Genomic DNA, 22863 nt, shown 5'->3' with positions numbered 1-22863 from the left:
TTTCACTTTTTTTTTTATTTCAATCATTATTTGAGTGAAAAGAAACTCATTGCAACCAATTGGGATTAAAATAAAACAATTCTATTTTTTTTGCAAAATTTCTCAAAAAAAACGTAAGGGGTAAGCCTTATGAAATTTTCGAGTTGAAATTTTTTTGAAATTTTTTTTTCGATTTTTTATTCTTTTTTTAGTTTATAGCATTATTTGAGTGAAAAGAAACATATTGCAACAAATTCCCATTAAAATATATCAAATTTTTCAATATCGCTAAATTGTTCAAAAACAGGGTAAGGAACTTGGTTCCCTGAATAACTTCTGGCACAGACATCTGACGGTATGGCCGTCCAAGAAGAAAATGTAGCCATTGGTGCCATCTATCGACCACAAGTTAAAGATTGGCGATCCGTTGGATACCGACCGAGTTATAGGCAAAATTTGGTGCAAAAATGTGAAAAATTTTACATTTTCTCAAACAGGGTAAGGAACTTGGTTCCTCGAATAACTTCTGGCACAGACATCTGAGGGCATGGCCGTCCAAGAAGAAAATGTAGCCATTGATGCCATCTATCGACCACAGGTTTAAGATTGGCGATCCGTTTAATACCGACCGAGTTATAGGCAAAATTTGGTGCGAAAATGACCTTTAGTAAAATTTCAATTTTTTGAATTTTTTGATTTTTTCATTATTTTTCACTTTTTTTTTTATTTCAATCATTATTTGAGTGAAAAGAAACTCATTGCAACCAATTGGGATTAAAATAAAACAATTCTATTTTTTTTGCAAAATTTCTCAAAAAAAACGTAAGGGGTAAGCCTTATGAAATTTTCGAGTTGAAATTTTTTTGAAATTTTTTTTTCGATTTTTTATTCTTTTTTTAGTTTATAGCATTATTTGAGTGAAAAGAAACATATTGCAACAAATTCCCATTAAAATATATCACATTTTTCAATATCGCTAAATTGTTCAAAAACAGGGTAAGGAACTTGGTTCCTTGAATAACTTCTGGCACAGACATCTGACGGTATGGCCGTCAAAGAAGAAAATGTAGCCATTGGTGCCATCTATCGACCACAAGTTAAAGATTGGCGATTCGTGGGATACCGACCGAGTTATAGGCAAAAGTTGGTGCAAAAATGAGAAAAATTTTACATTTTATCAAACAGGGTAAGGAACTTGGTTCCTCGAATAACTTCTGGCACAGACATCTGAGGGCATGGCCGTCCAAGAAGAAAATGTAGCCATTGATGCCATCTATCGACCACAGGTTAAAGATTGGCGATCCGTTTAATACCGACCGAGTTATAGGCAAAATTTGGTGCGAAAATGACCTTTAGTAAAATTTCAATTTTTTGAATTTTTTGATTTTTTCATTATTTTTCACTTTTTTTTTTATTTCAATCATTATTTGAGTGAAAAGAAACTCATTGCAACCAATTGGGATTAAAATAAAACAATTCTATTTTTTTTGCAAAATTTCTCAAAAAAAACGTAAGGGGTAAGCCTTATGAAATTTTCGAGTTGAAATTTTTTTGAAATTTTTTTTTCGATTTTTTATTCTTTTTTTAGTTTATAGCATTATTTGAGTGAAAAGAAACATATTGCAACAAATTCCCATTAAAATATATCAAATTTTTCAATATCGCTAAATTGTTCAAAAACAGGGTAAGGAACTTGGTTCCCTGAATAACTTCTGGCACAGACATCTGACGGTATGGCCGTCCAAGAAGAAAATGTAGCCATTGGTGCCATCTATCGACCACAAGTTAAAGATTGGCGATCCGTTGGATACCGACCGAGTTATAGGCAAAATTTGGTGCAAAAATGAGAAAAATTTTACATTTTATCAAACAGGGTAAGGAACTTGGTTCCTCGAATAACTTCTGGCACAGACATCTGAGGGCATGGCTGTCCAAGAAGAAAATGTAGCCATTGGTGCCATCTATCGACCACAGGTTAAAGATTGGCGATCCGTTGGATACCGACCGAGTTATAGGCAAAATTTGGTGCAAAAATGACCTTTAGTAAATTTTCATTTTTTTGAATTTTTTGATTTTTTCATTATTTTTCACTCTTTTTTTTATTTCAATCATTATTTGAGTGAAAAGAAACTCATTGCAACCAATTGGGATTAAAATAAAACAATTTTATTTTTTTTTGCAAAATTTCTCAAAGAAAACGTAAGGGGTAAGCCTTATGAAATTTTCGAGTTGAAATTTTTTTGAAATTTTTTTTTTCGATTTTTTATTCTTTTTTTAGTTTATAGCATTATTTGAGTGAAAAGAAACATATTGCAACAAATTCCCATTAAAATATATCAAATTTTTCAATATCGCTAAATTGTTCAAAAACAGGGTAAGGAACTTGGTTCCCTGAATAACTTCTGGCACAGACATCTGACGGTATGGCCGTCCAAGAAGAAAATGTAGCCATTGGTGCCATCTATCGACCACAAGTTAAAGATTGGCGATCCGTTGGATACCGACCGAGTTATAGGCAAAAGTTGGTGCAAAAATGAGAAAAATTTTACATTTTCTCAAACAGGGTAAGGAACTTGGTTCCTCGAATAACTTCTGGCACAGACATCTGAGGGCATGGCCGTCCAAGAAGAAAATGTAGCCATTGATGCCATCTATCGACCACAGGTTAAAGATTGGCGATCCGTTTAATACCGACCGAGTTATAGGCAAAATTTGGTGCGAAAATGACCTTTAGTAAATTTTCATTTTTTTGAATTTTTTGATTTTTTCATTATTTTTCACTTTTTTTTTTATTTCAATCATTATTTGAGTGAAAAGAAACTCATTGCAACCAATTGGGATTAAAATAAAACAATTCTATTTTTTTTGCAAAATTTCTCAAAAAAAACGTAAGGGGTAAGCCTTATGAAATTTTCGAGTTGAAATTTTTTTGAAATTTTTTTTTTCGATTTTTTATTCTTTTTTTAGTTTATAGCATTATTTGAGTGAAAAGAAACATATTGCAACAAATTCCCATTAAAATATATCAAATTTTTCAATATCGCTAAATTGTTCAAAAACAGGGTAAGGAACTTGGTTCCCTGAATAACTTCTGGCACAGACATCTGACGGTATGGCCGTCCAAGAAGAAAATGTAGCCATTGGTGCCATCTATCGACCACAAGTTAAAGATTGGCAATTCGTTGGATACCGACCGAGTTATAGGCAAAAGTTGGTGCAAAAATGAGAAAAATTTTACATTTTCTCAAACAGGGTAAGGAACTTGGTTCCTCGAATAACTTCTGGCACAGACATCTGAGGGCATGGCCGTCCAAGAAGAAAATGTAGCCATTGATGCCATCTATCGACCACAGGTTAAAGATTGGCGATCCGTTGGATACCGACCGAGTTATAGGCAAAATTTGGTGCGAATATGACCTTTAGTAAAATTTCAATTTTTTGAATTTTTTGATTTTTTCATTATTTTTCACTCTTTTTTTTATTTCAATCATTATTTGAGTGAAAAGAAACTCATTGCAACCAATTGGGATTAAAATAAAACAATTCTATTTTTTTTGCAAAATTTCTCAAAAAAAACGTAAGAGGTAAGCCTTATGAAATTTTCGAGTTGAAATTTTTTTGAAATTTTTTTTTCGATTTTTTATTCTTTTTTTAGTTTATAGCATTATTTGAGTGAAAATAAACATATTGCAACAAATTCCCATTAAAATATATCAAATTTTTCAATATCGCTAAATTGTTCAAAAACAGGGTAAGGAACTTGGTTCCCTGAATAACTTCTGGCACAGACATCTGACGGTATGGCCGTCCAAGAAGAAAATGTAGCCATTGGTGCCATCTATCGACCACAAGTTAAAGATTGGCGATCCGTTGGATACCGACCGAGTTATAGGCAAAAGTTGGTGCAAAAATGAGAAAAATTTTACATTTTATCAAACAGGGTAAGGAACTTGGTTCCTCGAATAACTTCTGGCACAGACATCTGAGGGCATGGCTGTCCAAGAAAAAAAGGTAGCCATTGGTGCCATCTATCGACCACAGGTTAAAGATTGGCGATCCGTTGGATACCGACCGAGTTATAGGCAAAATTTGGTGCAAAAATGACCTTTAGTAAATTTTCATTTTTTTGAATTTTTTGATTTTTTCATTATTTTTCACTCTTTTTTTATTTCAATCATTATTTGAGTGAAAAGAAACTCATTGCAACCAATTGGGATTAAAATAAAACAATTTTATTTTTTTTGCAAAATTTCTCAAAAAAAACGTAAGGGGTAAGCCTTATGAAATTTTCGAGTTGAAATTTTTTTGAAATTTTTTTTTCGATTTTTTATTCTTTTTTTAGTTTATAGCATTATTTGAGTGAAAAGAAACATATTGCAACAAATTCCCATTAAAATATATCAAATTTTTCAATATCGCTAAATTGTTCAAAAACAGGGTAAGGAACTTGGTTCCCTGAATAACTTCTGGCACAGACATCTGACGGTATGGCCGTCCAAGAAGAAAATGTAGCCATTGGTGCCATCTATCGACCACAAGTTAAAGATTGGCGATTCGTTGGATACCGACCGAGTTATAGGCAAAAGTTGGTGCAAAAATGAGAAAAATTTTACATTTTCTCAAACAGGGTAAGGAACTTGGTTCCTCGAATAACTTCTGGCACAGACATCTGAGGGCATGGCCGTCCAAGAAGAAAATGTAGCCATTGATGCCATCTATCGACCACAGGTTAAAGATTGGCGATCCGTTGGATACCGACCGAGTTATAGGCAAAATTTGGTGCGAAAATGACCTTTAGTAAAATTTCAATTTTTTGAATTTTTTGATTTTTTCATTATTTTTCACTCTTTTTTTTATTTCAATCATTATTTGAGTGAAAAGAAACTCATTGCAACCAATTGGGATTAAAATAAAACAATTATATTTTTTTTGCAAAATTTCTCAAAAAAAACGTAAGGGGTAAGCCTTATGAAATTTTCGAGTTGAAATTTTTTTGAAATTTTTTTTTCGATTTTTTATTCTTTTTTTAGTTTATAGCATTATTTGAGTGAAAAGAAACATATTGCAACAAATTCCCATTAAAATATATCACATTTTTCAATATCGCTAAATTGTTCAAAAACAGGGTAAGGAACTTGGTTCCCTGAATAACTTCTGGCACAGACATCTGACGGTATGGCCGTCCAAGAAGAAAATGTAGCCATTGGTGCCATCTATCGACCACAAGTTAAAGATTGGCGATTCGTTGGATACCGACCGAGTTATAGGCAAAAGTTGGTGCAAAAATGAGAAAAATTTTACATTTTCTCAAACAGGGTAAGGAACTTGGTTCCTCGAATAACTTCTGGCACAGACATCTGAGGGCATGGCCGTCCAAGAAGAAAATGTAGCCATTGATGCCATCTATCGACCACAGGTTAAAGATTGGCGATCCGTTGGATACCGACCGAGTTATAGGCAAAATTTGGTGCGAAAATGACCTTTAGTAAAATTTCAATTTTTTGAATTTTTTGATTTTTTCATTATTTTTCACTCTTTTTTTTATTTCAATCATTATTTGAGTGAAAAGAAACTCATTGCAACCAATTGGGATTAAAATAAAACAATTCTATTTTTTTTGCAAAATTTCTCAAAAAAAACGTAAGGGGTAAGCCTTATGAAATTTTCAAGTTGAAATTTTTTTGAAATTTTTTTTTCGATTTTTTATTCTTTTTTTAGTTTATAGCATTATTTGAGTGAAAAGAAACATATTGCAACAAATTCCCATTAAAATATATCAAATTTTTCAATATCGCTAAATTGTTCAAAAACAGGGTAAGGAACTTGGTTCCCTGAATAACTTCTGGCACAGACATCTGACGGTATGGCCGTCCAAGAAGAAAATGTAGCCATTGGTGCCATCTATCGACCACAAGTTAAAGATTGGCGATTCGTTGGATACCGACCGAGTTATAGGCAAAAGTTGGTGCAAAAATGAGAAAAATTTTACATTTTCTCAAACAGGGTAAGGAACTTGGTTCCTCGAATAACTTCTGGCACAGACATCTGAGGGCATGGCCGTCCAAGAAGAAAATGTAGCCATTGATGCCATCTATCGACCACAGGTTAAAGATTGGCGATCCGTTTAATACCGACCGAGTTATAGGCAAAATTTGGTGCGAAAATGACCTTTAGTAAAATTTCAATTTTTTGAATTTTTTGATTTTTTCATTATTTTTCACTCTTTTTTTTATTTCAATCATTATTTGAGTGAAAAGAAACTCATTGCAACCAATTGGGATTAAAATAAAACAATTCTATTTTTTTTGCAAAATTTCTCAAAAAAAACGTAAGGGGTAAGCCTTATGAAATTTTCGAGTTGAAATTTTTTTGAAATTTTTTTTTCGATTTTTTATTTTTTTTTTAGTTTATAGCATTATTTGAGTGAAAAGAAACATATTGCAACAAATTCCCATTAAAATATATCAAATTTTTCAATATCGCTAAATTGTTCAAAAACAGGGTAAGGAACTTGGTTCCCTGAATAACTTCTGGCACAGACATCTGACGGTATGGCCGTCCAAGAAGAAAATGTAGCCATTGGTGCCATCTATCGACCACAAGTTAAAGATTGGCGATCCGTTGGATACCGACCGAGTTATAGGCAAAATTTGGTGCAAAAATGTGAAAAATTTTACATTTTCTCAAACAGGGTAAGGAACTTGGTTCCTCGAATAACTTCTGGCACAGACATCTGAGGGCATGGCCGTCCAAGAAGAAAATGTAGCCATTGATGCCATCTATCGACCACAGGTTGAAGATTGGCGATCCGTTGAATACCGACCGAGTTATAGGCAAAAGTTGGTGCAAAATTGACCCTTAGTAAATTTTCATTTTTTTTTGAATTTTTTGATTTTTTCATTATTTTTCACTCTTTTTTTTATTTCAATCATTATTTGAGTGAAAAGAAACTCATTGCAACCAATTGGGATTAAAATAAAACAATTTTATTTTTTTTGCAAAATTTCTCAAAAAAAACGTAAGGGGTAAGCCTTATGAAATTTTCGAGTTGAAATTTTTTTGAAATTTTTTTTTCGATTTTTTATTCTTTTTTTAGTTTATAGCATTATTTGAGTGAAAAGAAACATATTGCAACAAATTCCCATTAAAATATATCAAATTTTTCAATATCGCTAAATTGTTCAAAAACAGGGTAAGGAACTTGGTTCCCTGAATAACTTCTGGCACAGACATCTGACGGTATGGCCGTCCAAGAAGAAAATGTAGCCATTGGTGCCATCTATCGACCACAAGTTAAAGATTGGCGATTCGTTGGATACCGACCGAGTTATAGGCAAAAGTTGGTGCAAAAATGAGAAAAAATTTACATTTTCTCAAACAGGGTAAGGAACTTGGTTCCTCGAATAACTTCTGGCACAGACATCTGAGGGCATGGCCGTCCAAGAAGAAAATGTAGCCATTGATGCCATCTATCGACCACAGGTTAAAGATTGGCGATCCGTTTAATACCGACCGAGTTATAGGCAAAAGTTGGTGCAAAAATGACCCTTAGTAAAATTTCAATTTTTTGAATTTTTTGATTTTTTCATTATTTTTCACTCTTTTTTTTATTTCAATCATTATTTGAGTGAAAAGAAACTCATTGCAACCAATTGGGATTAAAATAAAACAATTTTATTTTTTTTGCAAAATTTCTCAAAAAAAAACGTAAGGGGTAAGCCTTATGAAATTTTCGAGTTGAAATTTTTTTGAAATTTTTTTTTCGATTTTTTATTCTCTTTTTAGTTTAAAGCATAGGGGAGGGGCACGGTGGTGCATGTGATAATTGGCGCCCGTCCACACGGCAGGACCGGGTTCAAATCCTGTCCGGACAGTCCCCCCGTAGCATGGACTGACTATCCTGCTACGTGGTAAATAAGTCTTGATACGACCAGGCCGTTCTAACCGAGCAAGAAAAAAAAAATTAAAGCGTTATTTGAGTGAAAGGAAACTTATTGCAACAAATTCGCATTCGCCTTACCTTTATTTTGGGAAATTTAGCAAAATTTAAAAATTGTTTTATTTTAATGCGAATCCATATGTTTTCATTCAAATAATGCTTCAAATAAAAAAAAAGAATGAAGAACAAAAAATAAATAAAAAAAAACAAAAAATTTCAAAATCTCTCAAGGCTATAGCTAGTGGGTCAAGAGCGAAAGGGTATTTCAATCGCTCCAGTCATCTTATTGTGTCATCTCACGGGAAAAAGAGCTAGCTGTATCGCAGGAATCGCTCCTGCGTGCAGCGCTCCTTGTGGTGCGAAACTTCGCTCCTGGGAGCGCATCGCACAATCGCTCCTGTGTGCAGCGTTCCGTGTGGGGCTACCTCAAGCGCACCGCATACTTTAGAGAGCGAGAGCGGTGCGCTCCGCTCTTTGCAAAAGAGCTACTGGACCCAACACTAATTTCGGATGAATAAATTTAATTTGAAGAATGAAAATAAAAACCGAAAAACATTTCCAGCGTGCCATTGGTTTTTGTCTGCAATTGCATAGATTTTGTGCGAGTGGGTTTTGTTTTACATATTTGGTTTTTGTTTTGTTTTAATTTTATTTACAACAACTTGTTTCATGAGTGAAAACAACTGCTTCATTTGTTTTTTATTGATTTTCTCTTGTCTGCCATTTTTTCTCCCACGCGTGCAGTTTTGCTGTCAGCTAATAAATATTAGTACCATTTTTGTTTTGTTTTGTTTGTATTATGTTTCAACCTGCATTTGCTAGTTATATTGCAAACCTTCTTCCAATAGAGAACAAAGATTGATTCGAAGGTGCTACGACAGTTGATAATAAGATGAAGTTTTTTTTTTGTTGAACAATTGTTAACATCCATTACGAGTAAATAGCGTCTATTGCGGTGATTAATGAGGGAAATGGTGGGGGGAGGGGGGGATTGTACAAACATAAATGTCATGATTAGGATAGAATAGTATGTGCCAGTGCTGTAGGTTTGCGTAAACCACGTCAGGCAACTGATGGAATCGAACAGCAAAAGGTAAGCGTTTCCTTCATTTGCCTGCCAGCCTTCCACGTTGTTGTACGCAAACAACAAAACCTTCTTACAAACAGATTTTATGGAAAACCGTATGCTTCACAAGGCTCACAAAAGGAACCGGGCTGAGGCGGGGGACAACAGAAAAGAAAGAACCATTCGCAATGGCACTTATTGCGATGTAAACAAAAAACACCTTTTTGTGGTCTAGTGTCAAACCGTTTGACAGTAAGTATACGCGCACGCATACACATCTACAAATGCATCTGATAAGGTAACATCTAGAAGAGTTTGAACAACAGGCGTACATCTTGTTTTGTCTGATGACCGTCCATTTTGAGTTAGTCCCCTAAGGACAGTCAAACAGGCCTTTAGCGTACGTCAGTAGTAGTCTTTCTTTTTTTTAGGTTAGTTTTTTTTTAAAGAACAAAACAAGCAACACTGGCGCACGGAAAAGGAGATAGGTAGCGGTGTGAACGAGAGGGGGAAACAATGCATGCAGGCGGCCATCATATGTATCCAGATTACAGCTGTTCACCTTTGATCAGCTGCTGTTCGCTGCTACCGCTCGGTACCGGTACGGCACCGAAGCGTCCCCGTTTGCCCAACCGTGGTCCAAACCACATGCCACTGTTCGCACCCGAACCACCGGCACGCTTCACGATGCTTTGCTGCTGTTGCAGGTTACGGGCTGCCTGCATGTAACGGGCGGCCGCCATCGCCAGCTCCGATTTGCCCGAGCGGCCAACGCGTGGAAACGGTACCAACCCTTGACGCTTCATCTCCTTCATCGGGTAATCTTCTGCTAGAGTGAGGATGAGTTGGAGGCAGAAAAAAAAAACACACGCATAAATCATTTGAAAGGAAACATTGAATGTATTCGGCACCGTACCATAATCATCGCCCGTCTCGATCGGCAACATGGCGGACGATTCCCAGTCGAGGGCCATCTCCGGATCACTGCGGCCGACGCGTGGAAACGCAAACAGACCTACGGTTGGGCCACGCTTGCTGATACGTCCACCGGACTCATACTCGGGCACTAACGCGAACCAAACAGCAAGCAGAACAGAACAGAGAAATAAATTATTAAAATGGCGCTCATTGCAACAACAACAACAAAAAACCGCCATCGGCAATTATACTCAGGCTTTCGAAAGTGATAATTGATAACGACATTCAGTGGCTCGTTTTACATGTTATGTGGATGTGTATTGCTGGAGGCTTTCAACCCACTCTCCATTTTCCATTTTCCATTTTCCCTTTGGAACGTGTCAGTTCTTTTCCAATGCTTCCGGGTATGCTTTGAGCATTGATTCATTTGTGTGTTTCAACCAGCATTCCCTTCTATTTCCTTCCTTCCCCTTAACCGTTCACTTGATAGGATTTAACATGGGATTAATATCATGTCATATCGTTGCAAATGTGTTAGCTCCATAAGGTAAGCCTACCCGGAAGCCTAGATTCATCTGTTTTCTCCTTATCACACCAGAAGCGTTAGTGCTAATAAGTACTTTTCTATCGAAGGGAGTTGGAAAATGCACTCTAAACCGTAAGCATGCAATTATGAACATTTGGGGAAATTTTAAAGCATCAATTTAAAGCAATCAATTTATTTCTAATTATTGTTCTAGATACCCTCCTTCATAAATCCCAAATCCCTAATTTTTAGTTAATTCCTAAAACAGTAGAAATGCTTCTAAAAATATCAGTGCCTAAATATACTCAAGCTTAGAATTAAAACCTTGGAAAAAAACTCAAATTAAAGCTTTAATATTAAAACTAAAACCTTGAGGAATTTTAAAAATTCGACACAGCTTCACTGGCGGATAAATGATCTTTACAGGGACGGTATTGCTCTACCCGCTTCCAAAATTTAACGCTTTTGATATAGATTTAAACAAACACGTGTATCGAGCGTAGCCTACACAATGTAGATAGTGAAATAACTTGCAAGAAATAATCATTATGCGCTCGTGTTTCCCTTCCCCGCCTTACATCTTTCCCTTCTAATTTGATTGGTTTTTCCGCGGGTTTGTTTTCCTTTTATTATCACTTTCCCTGGCCGATGATCAAAAACCCATATCTTATATCCGACTGTACCAAAAAAAAAAACGCCATCTTTCCTCGCAACGTTACGGACACGTTGGGCAAACAATCGTTAACTGTTGCAACGTTTTAAAGATGGTTTCGTTTTTCTTTCGTTTCTCTTCTTCATTGTGCGCCACAAAACCACTACTCACCTTCTGCCTGGCAGAGCTGTAGTATGGTTGCGACCAGTAGCACCAGCACGAATGCTACGTACACCGGTGGTTTCACTTGCGAACTTGCCAACATTATCGATGTCGCGGATAAAGATCTCGTTGCACTATGCACACGGTCGCACCTACACACAGCACACAGCACAAAGCACACTTGTTGAGCACAATGTTGAACGGATTGGGTCGGGGAAATTGGGACACACTTCCACGGTTGCGGGTTGCGAAAACGATGATCGAGTGGTTGAATGGTGCCTGGATGGTACGTGCGATGCTTGAGATCGATCGGAGCCCTGCTTCCCGGTCGGTCGGTCAGTCACTGACGGCTGCGAGTCGTGTTGTGTCGAGCTGGATGGCCGTCCAGACGTCTTTTATATGCGAATCTGGCATGCTGGCAGGATCTTGTACCGTGCTGGACGATTGAGCGCATGTCACGGGACGATATCCTACCAGGAGACAATAGCCATCCCCTTCTTCGCCCCCATCTTCCAGGCATCCTTCCAAACCGCAGCATCTTTACCACCCCTCTCTCCCCCCCCCCCCCCCCCCCCCCAATCCCATTATACAGACATAGACACGTTTCGTTCTAAATCCTTGCTTCGCTTCGGTAATGATATTTCTTTTGCCCAAGTAACAGCAACGAGCCGACAGGTGACGTGCGACCATACTTTGCCCAGCTGGATTTTGTGTATCGCTTGATTAGCTCGATTAACCTGCAAACGTTCAAACTTTCCTATCGCCCAGCAGGCTCAAAACTCACCAGCCATGGGACCTCTGATAATCATCCAGCAACTACATTGGCTAATGATTGTTTCATTAGTTTCTTTTCCTTTCCTACGCGTTCCAATATTGTGTGCCGAGTATTGATTTTAAAGAACCAAATAAAGTAACTAAATTAAACCATTTCCCTACAGTCCGTTCGGCATGATTTGTTTTTCCTTTTTTTTTTTGCCTCCCCATATAACCTCAACGACAACCCGGACAAGAATTGAAACAAATGTGTGGCGATTAATTTTCGTTCAGTTTTAACACACTTTCTACACGGTAGAGGGCGCTGGCGGTTACGGTAGTATCTTCGATAGTGACAGATAGGACTGTAACTATTTTTATACCATCCCGTACCAACAGCAACAGGTTAGTTTGTTGTAAGGAATCTGTTTCCAAATGAAAATTCCCATTGGAACGAGAAAATATAAAGAGAAAGAGAGAAAGAGAGAGATGATGATGGGAAATCCTGATAAGGCGTGAAAGTATTTTTAAAACGCAAGCTACCTCGGCTCAACATGCTAATAAATCCTTTTCAAAACGGATTGAAAATTCCGTCCGTATCAGTCTGGTAAGGTCCACTCAAGATGGTGGATTGTTCTCTCTTTCTCTCTCTCTTTCTTGAAGATGGCGTTTGGTTGATACCATTAATAGATATCTTTGCAGGTGCATCGATACCAATTCGCTTATTAAGAAGGCCCATCATTCAAGCGATGCAGCTGTTTGGCGGACTCCTTCGCAGCGATACCTTAATGAGGTTTAACATTAATCGCACGAACGTTTTCGTTTTAATTGCTAATCTGTTCGGCGAACTATTGCACCCAAATAGCGAATTCCAAAGGAACGATTTTAAATTAAAAAAAATATATAATCGCCTCAAAAAGATAGATTTTTTTAAATATTTTTACTACAATTATTTAAAGAAAAACTCAACGAAACACAAGGTTTAGTTTATTATCACGCTATAATTCATCCATCTAAATTTTATTGAAGCCTTACCACAGCATATTCGTCATACATTGCGATAAGAATGCGAGCAGAAGGGTACAAACATTCAACTGAAATACACCTAATTCCTAATACGTGGCAATGTTAGCAAAAACGGTTGACCGTAACATTCATTAACGCATCCATGCGCTAGAGTTTATCCTAAGAAGGCATACCTTTGATGCAGCCATCGTCACACCGCCCGTGCTGTTGTGGTGTGATTGTTCGATTCGTTTTTTTTTTTTGCGTTTTCCTTTCCCACTTACTATCTCTTCGTTTAGTACGTGACTACGAGAACTCGCTCCTACGCGTGTCCAGTTCGGTTTGGTGCCCCCCAAAAAAAACAACAAAAATTGTCCACTCAAATCTACAAATGGCGCAATTATCGGGGCGAAGCGTGCCGCACCATTTTAACCTGTGCCTGTGGCAACCGCAACACATTTTATACAGAAGCTGAAGCGAAAGCTGATGATAAGGTGGATAAAAAGAGAAGAGCAAGTGGAAGGGGTAGTTGTGTGGGAAAATTGGGAGTGAAAAAAATGGACATAAATTTGTTGGTACGATAATGTTTTGCGGTGATTGTAACCGCTGCGGTTAGGCATTTGGTGGATTCAAGATGGAGGGGGGGGGGGGGGGAGAGAGAGGGGGGGTGACGTCTTCGATCAGAAACGGTATCGTCAATAGCACGACCATAGCAAAAATCGATAGTGCCCGAATGGAAGAGACGCGACGCGAAACGGCGCTGCGAAGAGGAAAAGATATCGTCAGAAAGCATTCGGGACTATTAGGGGCTAAATAGGAGATGTTTGACGTTCGCTTGGCAAACGCGTGAGCCCGTGCACGGGGGAAGAGAAAGAAAAAGAAAGGGAACGCAAAAAGCAGTTTATTTATTCCATTCAAAGGTAGAAAACAAACAAATTATCACTAATTAACGAGCTAAGCGGATTTGGATTGCTAACCACGAACGGGAACGAATTCGGGGGAGAACGACACACGAGGGGGGACGCAATGAAAACACCTTGAGGTAATAAGTCCTTCGGCTATTGGAGGGTGTACAAGATATAATGGGATGAGTGTGAAGAAAACAAACCCGCTGGTACTACACGTATACGCAAAACCCCCAGTACTGTTGTAGTTAAAAACCGAGCTTTTTCTTTTTGGGCAGCAAAATCCACACGCTGCACCCACATATGACGATCTAGATCCAACCACCCAAGTTCCGGCCGGTGCTCTTTGATTTGCCACGATTAGAGGGCGATGCTGTCGGGCCCATATCATCTGTGCCGGTGGGACTCGGGCTAAGCGTGAGCCGTTCCGGTGGTTTGAACGAGGGCGATACCACCTTTGGACGCGATTCCGTCGACTTGGTCGATCCCGTGGGCGAAAGTGTATCCTGAGAGCGGGGAACATCTTCCGATGGTTTTGCGGCAACTGCCTTCACCGCCGCCTTCACTGGTGTTGGTGGTGAAGGTAGCTCAACCTCCGGTACGGGATGACGCTCCAACGGTGGACTGTGGGGTGGAATCGGTGATACGGGACGTTCGGGGATGGGTTCCGGCGGTGGAGGACTGACACAGGACGGGGTGTCTTCGCGCTCCTCGTTCGGATCTTCAATAATTGGTGACCGGACACGAACCTTGGGTCGTGATTCAACCGGAGCTACCCGCACCTCTTCGAATAGAGGTTCTGCTGCAGTTGTCTCTTCCTGGTGTGGTTCCTCGACAGTTACCGTTGTCTTCGGTATATCTTCCCCTGGAGAGTCCTGCGCCGGTTGTTCACCATCTCCAGCAGCATCAAGATTCTGTCCCAACGATACACGAGCATCAAATATGTAATACTTGAGGAGATCTCCTCCTAGACATCTTTACAGACGACACTACTCACGCTTATCTTGTCCTTCATGTCAACCAAGTTCTTCAGCGAGCTGCGCTTCCACGACTGGCGGCGTTCGTTCTCAAACGAAGTCGTCTCGCTACCACTGGCCGCCACATCCGCCGCATCCTTCTTCATCTTGGTCGTCATGAACTTCACGTACGCAACGCGCGTTACCGGCGTCACCTCCGACAGCTTCGGGTTGTACTCGACCAAATGGTCCGTATCCATCTCGAGACCCTGTGCCGAATTGTCCAGTATCTGCTTGCGCAAACTTTGCCGACTGCGGCGCATAATTGCCTCCGTTGAGTTGCCTATCGGATCGCGAGCCACCGTACTGCGGCGCACCAACGCATTCCAATCCTCGGGCTTCCTGTGAGACAACACACAAAAAGCAGGGTGAAATTCTCACTCATCCATACAAAACTAGCCAAAAAAGTGTGGACACATACTTTTTCTTGGTGCTTGACTTGTTCCCGATTGCCTTCGCAATGGTACTGAAGACGTCAGCTGGCTTTTCGCTGGGTGTACTAAACGTATCCTGCAGTATACCTTCCACGAACCCGATCTGGAAGTCTTTCAAAATTCGACGCTCCATCACGCGTCCCTTCTTGCCGGCAACTGCAACCAAACATTAAAACCCCCAACATATCATTGCATCGTTTAAAGCAACTCTCAACAATGCATCACTTACTAGCATTCTCGTTCGGTTTCAAATTTGGTGTACGCATGCCATTCTGGTGCAGAATATCGATCAGCTCGTACCGCAGCGTGCTAATATCCTGCCGGATCTCCATCACATCGTCCTCGGTAATACCGAAGTCATCCCGCTTGCGCTGCTCCGCCGTGACGTAACGCCGTACGAGCAGCTTCATAACATTCTCGTGCCGCCGCTGGGCTTTCTCCCTGTTCCGTTTCTAACGTTTTAGTGCCGAGTTGCGGGTTTGAAACGATGCAAATAATGGTAAAATGGGAAATGAAAAATACGCACAGCATACATTTGCTGACATTTATAGCCCGCAGCTAAGTTGGAGTTGTTGGAAGGCGTAAAGGAAAGAAGCGAGTATAATCAAGTCATCCAGGGTTTGCAAGTTTTTTTAAGGAATAGTATCCTAAACCCTTGAGGCCATACGTTTTCTCCCGTTTTCTTTCACACTTCACACTTTTGCAATGATTTGCTAACATATTCCAATCGATTGGGTTGGGTTTAGACAATGGGACATTGGCGAATATTAAATTTAGTAAACTTACAATAATGCTCGTGGTGGAACGTTTATCGCTGGAACATTTGCATAAGTTGGTAAAGTTTTTGATGGAGGGAAACAGATTGAATGGTGGTGGTAGAGTATCACCATCCTCGAAGTAACTCATCCACAACCGTGATCGGGCAAACTTCCACTCGCTGTCGGAACGTTCCTGGAAGATGAACGAAATCGTTGAAGGTAAGTAATCCGCAATTGGACATTGGATGTCCGATTTCGCACACTCGGAAACTTACCGAAATAATCTGGTAAGAGTTGCTCATCATGGCAATCAGCATATTCAGCAGTACGATAATGTTGATCACACTGTACGAACCGAACATCAGCAGTGCCCAGAACCGTGTGAAGCTCTTGATGCCACTCAGCTCGAACGCCATCAGATCGACCAACCCGAACGATGCCCAGAACAGTGATTGGGACGTTTCGAAGAGATTCGCAAACCGTCTCCATATAGCGCACGCCTTTTCATTATTGTCAAAGTCCGGCAACCCGTTCGGCAGATGGTAGCACTTGTTCTTCTCCAGCACCGCGTAGTACCAGAGCAGCTGGTTTAGCCCGCAGCCGAACGCAAACAGTACCAGCGTGTAGATGAAGAAGAACTTGATGATGTCGATTATCATTCGACCGAGCGACACCTGTAGCGGTCCGAGATGGGGATTGATCGAGAAGATGTGCACCAGCTTGAGGAAGGAAAAGATCATCCCGGCAGCGAACGCACCCTCGGAGAGTAGCATCGGATCGAACTGGTCCCACTGCTCGCGCGGATACCACGGATTAAGGCCAGCTTTTGCGTCACGCTGTCGATAGAAATAGGAGTATTTCGGGTTGAGTAAGTTCTTTGAGGTATGCGGAAAATGTAATCTTCCCCAAAAACTTACCCAAACCGTATACCAGGAGGTGAAGCGCAGACTCATCCACACGATGTAGAACGTGTTCGAGATGAAGTCGACGATGTTCCACAGATCGGACACGTACTCCATCAGTCCATCGTTCCACAGTGACTTCATCTCATGCCATATCAAACCTTGAGGATGTAGAAGAACCATTAAACCTAACCTGTAGACGAGACGCAATACCCACACATACTTATAATGTACAGTATCACCAGACATTCAAACATTCCCGGTAGTGAGCCACGTTCCTTGCGTTTCCATTCCGCCAGTATATCCTGTGCCCAGTCCGGTCCAAACCATTCGATAGCGAGATACTCCACTCGTTGGGAAGCACCACCAAGGAGCACTAATAGTGACAACAAGAAGCATTTTTAGGACATTTTGGACATTAAAGCGGTTTCCAGCGATACATACTTAGAAAGAACGCGTAACTTGCGGAATGTACGATAAACTTCACGAACGGTTTCTTCATAAACAGGCCCATTTCCGAGTTGGGTGCGATCATGTAGATCATACTGTACACCGGAAACATAGTGCCCAGCTTGGCCACCTGCATGATCTGTCCGATGAAGGATTTGCGACGGAATCCGGGCAGGCCCTCGTACCAGATAGCCGCCAACAGCTGCTGTACGTTCGGGTGTGCGACGAACTAGGATGAAATGAACAGTTTAAGGAAGAGGGGAAGAATATCACCAAACATACGTCATACAAAGTCGGATCATACCATTTTTTGCTTGTGGTTTAGGGCAAGCTTCAACCGTTCGAGCGTTTGCCGTTCACCCGGTTCCCAGTTATCGACCGCACCGGGGCTATAGTTGAGCATGATCTCCAGTTCGTTCGAGGTGCGAGCATGGTCGAGCAGTGCCGTTGCGAATTCTTGCACCGCAAGACGCATTTGCTGTACATTACCGATCGGATCGGAACTATTAGTTATTGGCAGTTTCTATGGCATGCTTCGGTACGCTTTACTTACCGAGTACTCAGCCCGGAACTCCGTCTCCATACGGCTGAGCCGCCGCAACTCCCACGACAGATGGAATGCCGTCGATATGGGATCCTTTGAGCTGAGCGCTATCAGGGAGCTGGACGAAAGGGCCTTGTACGCGTTGATGCGCGACTGCGAATGGCGTAGGGAGTCCTGTTCGCTCGAGGTAACACACTCATCACAGCCACACCTGTTAGAGTGAAAAATTAAATTTCATCAAAAGCAGTTCACGTGAAATTTCCACCATCCCAAAAATTGGAGAAAACAGAAACTCTGTGGAAAATCTTTCATTCCACTTGGGAAATGGAAATGGAGTTCTGCGTGGGCATAATTAATTGTGGGTCATTTGCATTGCAAAGTTGTTTCAATATTCCGAAAAATCTTCCATCGAATTCAAACGAATCTCCCATGCATTAGAACTCAGGTCGGGGATGCAGTTAATCACCACCTACGTCGGAGAAGCAAAGGTGAAACGAATAACCTTACCGAACGTCGTGCGGCATCGGCAGTGTGGCACCACGGTCGAGCAGAATTTTCAGAATTTCATAATTGTTTTTGTGAGCCGCCAGTATCAGGGGTGTGATGTCGGCGGTGAAGGATGACGAGCACCGGTCCACTGCTTCCCAGCTCTGAGACGAAGGAAGAAAAAAAAAGAAATATAACACGAAACAGTTAGTTTGCGGTAAAGACATAGCTAATCATTGACCGTCATGCGTCTCGGTTTAAGTGATGCAAATCCTTACGTAGGGTTCGCCCGGTACATGGTTTTCCTCCTCCCACAGTAGCAGCGTTTCGACCGCCTCGACGTACTCCTCCTTAATGGCGTGCAGCAGCGCATCCTGGAATAGCAAGCAAGAAGCGAAACCCGATAAAAACGATTGCAACTCGAACGCAGCACTGTGTACACAACTCGTAATCTGGTTTCGTGCCATCCGATGCTAGGCGTTGCAATATGCCCTTGTCACCAATCGACCATCCGAGGCCCTTAATACGTAATTCCGCAAACGACGTTCGATTACCGTGCGGGAGATTAAGAGATTCCCGGTCCCGTTGGAGCCCTACCTTGACTTTGATACCTTCCCGTAGCAGCAGATTGATCAGCTCGATATTCTCGTTTTCGATGGCCGCAATCAGGGCGGAACGGTTCAGCGGATCGACACAGTTAATGTCAAACTCCTCCGGTTGTTCCCTGTTTTCTTGGATGATTCTGCCGAGGGCGAAAAGAAGAGCACGGGTTAGATTACTGGCAGTGTGCAACCGGAGACCTGAAGGTGTATTTAAACAATCGACAAACATCTAAGTGTGAACCAACGGTTCGTGACAAAACCCGCAAAATGGTCCACCTTAACCTGGAATCGAATGTCCGAAAGTCGTGGTAGTTAATATCCTCTAACCTTGGGGAGGCGGAGGGGAGACACAGGTTTTATGTAAGCAAGTTTAAGTTTAAAAAAGAAAACATACAGTCTAAAATTGACAACTTGTACGGGCTCCATGTTCGGGTTTCTTTTACTTTTTTTAATGGAGAGGGAACCGGACTGCTTCTTATCGGTTAAGATTCTTTAAAGCTGACATGGCATTGCTAAATATAATTAGCGAGCGTGAAATCAACCCGGCGATAATGCAGTTATCAGTAATTAAGAAAAATTAGTTAACAAAAATCTGGAATATCGTGTCTGGGTGTTGCGTTGCTAGCGATGTGATGTGTGATTGCCAGCATTCTGACAATATCTCTCTCCAAGATTTGAGGATTGATCGTTTGAAGAGGTAAGAAAGTGTATATCTGAGTTGTTTGATTGTAAGAAACTTTGTTTGATGGTATTGTGTTTCAATGTCATCCCAATCCATGCTTATGACATCCACAATCTTTAGTCCCTTTAGGGCTTTATCCATTGCTTAGTCTTTACGTCTAGTGTTCCAAGCATTCCACAAATCCACACACACACCCAGAACAAGCGTTAGACGATTCGTGGCTGTGCACCGCGCTAAAGCGGATTAGTTTCGCGTGCCGAACCAAGCACCGATCCAAGGACCTTTACCTTCTGACGGTTGCGCAATCACCCCGTTCCGCACTGAGCAGGAAGCGCTTCTCAGTTTTCGTCAGCACTATATCCTGGATATCGAGGTCAAACTCGGACGCGGCACTCTTCAGCGAACGGAGCGTTGAAGGATGATCGTCCAGCGGCTCGGTAGTGCCATCCTCCAGCGATACCCTCGAGTTGACGAGATTTTCCCGCGACTCTGTTGACTTCCTCATCGTGTGTGATTGTTGTATTGAGATTGGTCACGGTTGGGGGGCGTGTTCTCACACGCCCACACATACGCAAAATGCGCAAGCCCCCACTAATGCACCCGGATGTCGACAACGTAAACGGAGAAGATTTGCTGCTGTGTTGCTGTAGCTGCTGCTGCTGCTGCTGTTACTACTACTGCCCTATCTGTTTCTCAAAGCCTGATCGACACTTCGAAACTTCACTGTATGGCCCGGTTATTGCTCACATTTCTTGACCCATCCGTCATCGGTTAGGCGGACGGTCTGACTGACACCGATTGCCTTCGACACTAATTCAGCCCGAGAACGATGCTGCCAGTTCGTTACAGCTTTGATCGAGTGGCTCAACAACTTCCCCAAGTTTCTGCACGCGTGTTCTCTCGCAACTTGATTATTGTCCTTTTTTTCTAATTTAATTAAACGAAATGCTTCACCGAAACGGGCAGGCCCTCTATCGCGTGCAGCGGTAGGTTCGTACTACGTTCGATCCGGATACGATTCCTCCCCCAAAAAAAAAAACGATATAAAGCCTGCACGCTCTCCGTAACACTGCATCGATCGACGAAAGTCCTACAACCTCCTAAAACCCACCAAAAAACTTGAACCGGATACGGTACCGGCACCTGAGCAAACCTAAACCGAACCCGAGTCCCGGGTACCCGGGGCACTTCCTTCAAACTTTGCCTGCGCGCACCGAACACACCAGCAAAGCACCTGCGTACCGGTCAAGATGTTCAGCGAAAATGGCCAAACCGCTCCCGGGCCTGGGCGTCCTCAGGGCTTCGACAAATGGGACGTTTAATTAAATTAGCAAAATTATGTCAATATTGATGATGTAACTCTAGCCCGCCGTCAGCCTGTGGCTGTGGCGGATACATTCCGGTACACCTTGAACCGCTTCACTTACAAGCTGATATACTTGTCAGTCTTTCCTGACTGACTGTGGACACACACATACGCGCGCCGTGTGCGGAAGGAACATTCTCAAGACTTTTTGGGAAGCTTCGACCCTGTTAGGTGAGACTCTGCTTAGGTTTTGCGAAAAACTATCGCACAGGTTCGCTACCAGTGTCCAACCTTTCAGCTCGATCGCCTGCAAAGTCACGTGTTACCGTTACCGGCGGATGAGATCGATTTTGGTTAGCTTATCTTTACCTTCGTTTTTTTTTGTTGTTGTTGTATAAACTTAATTACCTGCCCTTCGGAGGAAAGACAGAGCGTTGTCGCGTCTTGGTACCTTGCCAGTTGTTCGGTGAACGATTCGATTAAATCCCTTACGAACGGTTGTAAAGGTTGAGCTGATGGTGCTGCTACGGTCCTGGTGAAGATATAGCAAGGGCAATAAAATAATCCAATAGTATCAGGCGTGAAGCGCCTGTCCGGTAATGCTTTGGTAAGCTTTTGCACACCTATTGGATTGACCTTCATCTCATCGACATATAGTTACACCAATCGCTTGCTTACATTACTGATACTTTGTGAACAACATCAAGACAGCTTAACAATTATTAGTTTGTTTATCGAAATCTAAAAAAAAGTGAAATAAATCTTCATTTGTCTTGAGGCTGTTAGTACATTAGTCACTCCATATGAGATTCGAACATAGAACGGTTGGTTTGTGGACTATATTGTTTGAAAGACCCGTGTCAGTTATGCTCTTCTGAACATTAAAGTAACTCTCATTAAACTTTTCAATCTCTCTCTCTCTCTCTCTCTTGTGTTGGCTTTAACGACCTCTTACGTCGAGAGGCCCATTTATGGCTTATTAGAATTATTTTTACCGCGTACCCGGTTAGTCACTCCTTGCTTCGGGGGGACGATCCTGATGGGTTTTGAACTCCGTGCCTGCCGTGTGGACCGGCAACGTTTACCACATACACCACCGGGCGCCCTTGACTTTTCAAGGTTGACTTTTTAATGTCAACGCTAAAAAAATATAGTAAGACAAGAAGAAAGAGAAAAAAAGAAGGAGAGAGAGAGAGAGAGAGAGAGAGAGAGAGAGAGAGAGAGAGAGAGAGAGAGTTAGAGCCAGATAGTTGCAATCCTTGATGTAACAGGGGAACGATATGAAATGAGGATTAGAACTAGCTACTTCGAGTATGAAATTTCCAGAATGTTTGTATGTGGAAACTTTACTTCAAATAATGATACTCTCGAAATAATTTACCCAAGTTTTATTTAAAATTTAATTATGATTTATTTTTTATTAAATAATTTGATTTTTTCCAACAATCTTTTGCGAAGTACTTTAAACACAATTTGATACACGACCAATAAAGTCGGTAAAATGTTGAGAAACAATTTCAATATTAACCAGTATAAATGCACCTTCATTGAGAAAATAATTATAGAAGATTTCTATGTAGAAAATGGACCATTAACGCAATACTTAACACTGCCAATCGAATATTCGAAACGCAATGATACTTTGAGACGGTGACTCCGTTCCTGAGAAATAAAATAAATCTTTAAAACATTTTTGATTAGATCTTTTCTTCATTTGTCAAGCCAATGGGCAACTAAATTGTTTTCTTTTTTACTGACGCTAATTATAAAATGTTACC

General features: G+C 41.0%; 2 protein-coding genes across 3 annotated transcripts; both read right to left on the bottom strand.

The window, feature by feature from the left end:
* Positions 1-8528: 8528 nt before the first annotated feature.
* Positions 8529-11630, bottom strand: LOC125774711 (cardio acceleratory peptide 2b). 2 transcript variants are annotated; one of them, XM_049444886.1, is made up of 3 exons: positions 11252-11630; positions 9901-10050; positions 8529-9813 (listed from the first exon to the last, which is right to left on the bottom strand). In XM_049444886.1, the coding sequence occupies exons 1-3, from the start codon at positions 11343-11345 to the stop codon at positions 9533-9535; spliced, it is 525 nt and encodes a 174-aa protein (XP_049300843.1). In that variant the 5' UTR covers positions 11346-11630; the 3' UTR covers positions 8529-9532. The 2 variants fall into 2 exon arrangements, with proteins under 2 accessions (XP_049300843.1, XP_049300851.1); XM_049444894.1 differs by having other exon boundaries at positions 8529-9810.
* Positions 11631-13888: 2258 nt separating this feature from the next.
* LOC125770321 (transient receptor potential protein) lies at positions 13889-21101 on the bottom strand. The gene is made up of 15 exons (XM_049439753.1): positions 20067-21101; positions 19093-19237; positions 18774-18869; positions 18517-18659; positions 18019-18220; positions 17770-17943; positions 17460-17694; positions 17239-17391; positions 17031-17176; positions 16389-16949; positions 16142-16306; positions 15585-15807; positions 15343-15511; positions 14903-15263; positions 13889-14819 (listed from the first exon to the last, which is right to left on the bottom strand). Exons 1-15 carry the CDS (start codon positions 20282-20284, stop codon positions 14217-14219), a joined length of 3594 nt encoding a protein of 1197 aa, XP_049295710.1. The 5' UTR covers positions 20285-21101; the 3' UTR covers positions 13889-14216.
* Between the last annotated feature and the right edge of the window lie 1762 nt (positions 21102-22863).

The sequence above is a fragment of the Anopheles funestus genome, chromosome X (assembly GCF_943734845.2).
Source record: "Anopheles funestus chromosome X, idAnoFuneDA-416_04, whole genome shotgun sequence".
NCBI lineage: Eukaryota > Metazoa > Arthropoda > Insecta > Diptera > Culicidae > Anopheles > Anopheles funestus.
Note: the sequence above shows the minus strand (reverse complement) of the source record. Positions and strands in the feature narration are given on the sequence as shown.

Coding starts and splice junctions, on each gene's coding strand:
- LOC125770321 (XM_049439753.1), bottom strand. CDS start 20,284: ATGAGGAAGTCAACAGAGTCGCGGGAAAATCTCGTCAACTCGAGGGTA. Junction 16,307..16,388: donor ACTCTTACCAGATTATTTCG/GTAAGTTTCCGA, acceptor TTCATCTTCCAG/GAACGTTCCGACAGCGAGTG. Junction 15,808..16,141: donor GTTCCACCACGAGCATTATT/GTAAGTTTACTA, acceptor CTAAAACGTTAG/AAACGGAACAGGGAGAAAGC.
- LOC125774711 (XM_049444886.1), bottom strand. CDS start 11,345: ATGTTGGCAAGTTCGCAAGTGAAACCACCGGTGTACGTAGCATTCGTG. Junction 10,051..11,251: donor ACAGCTCTGCCAGGCAGAAG/GTGAGTAGTGGT, acceptor GGTTCGCGTTAG/TGCCCGAGTATGAGTCCGGT. Junction 9,814..9,900: donor CGAGACGGGCGATGATTATG/GTACGGTGCCGA, acceptor TCCTCACTCTAG/CAGAAGATTACCCGATGAAG.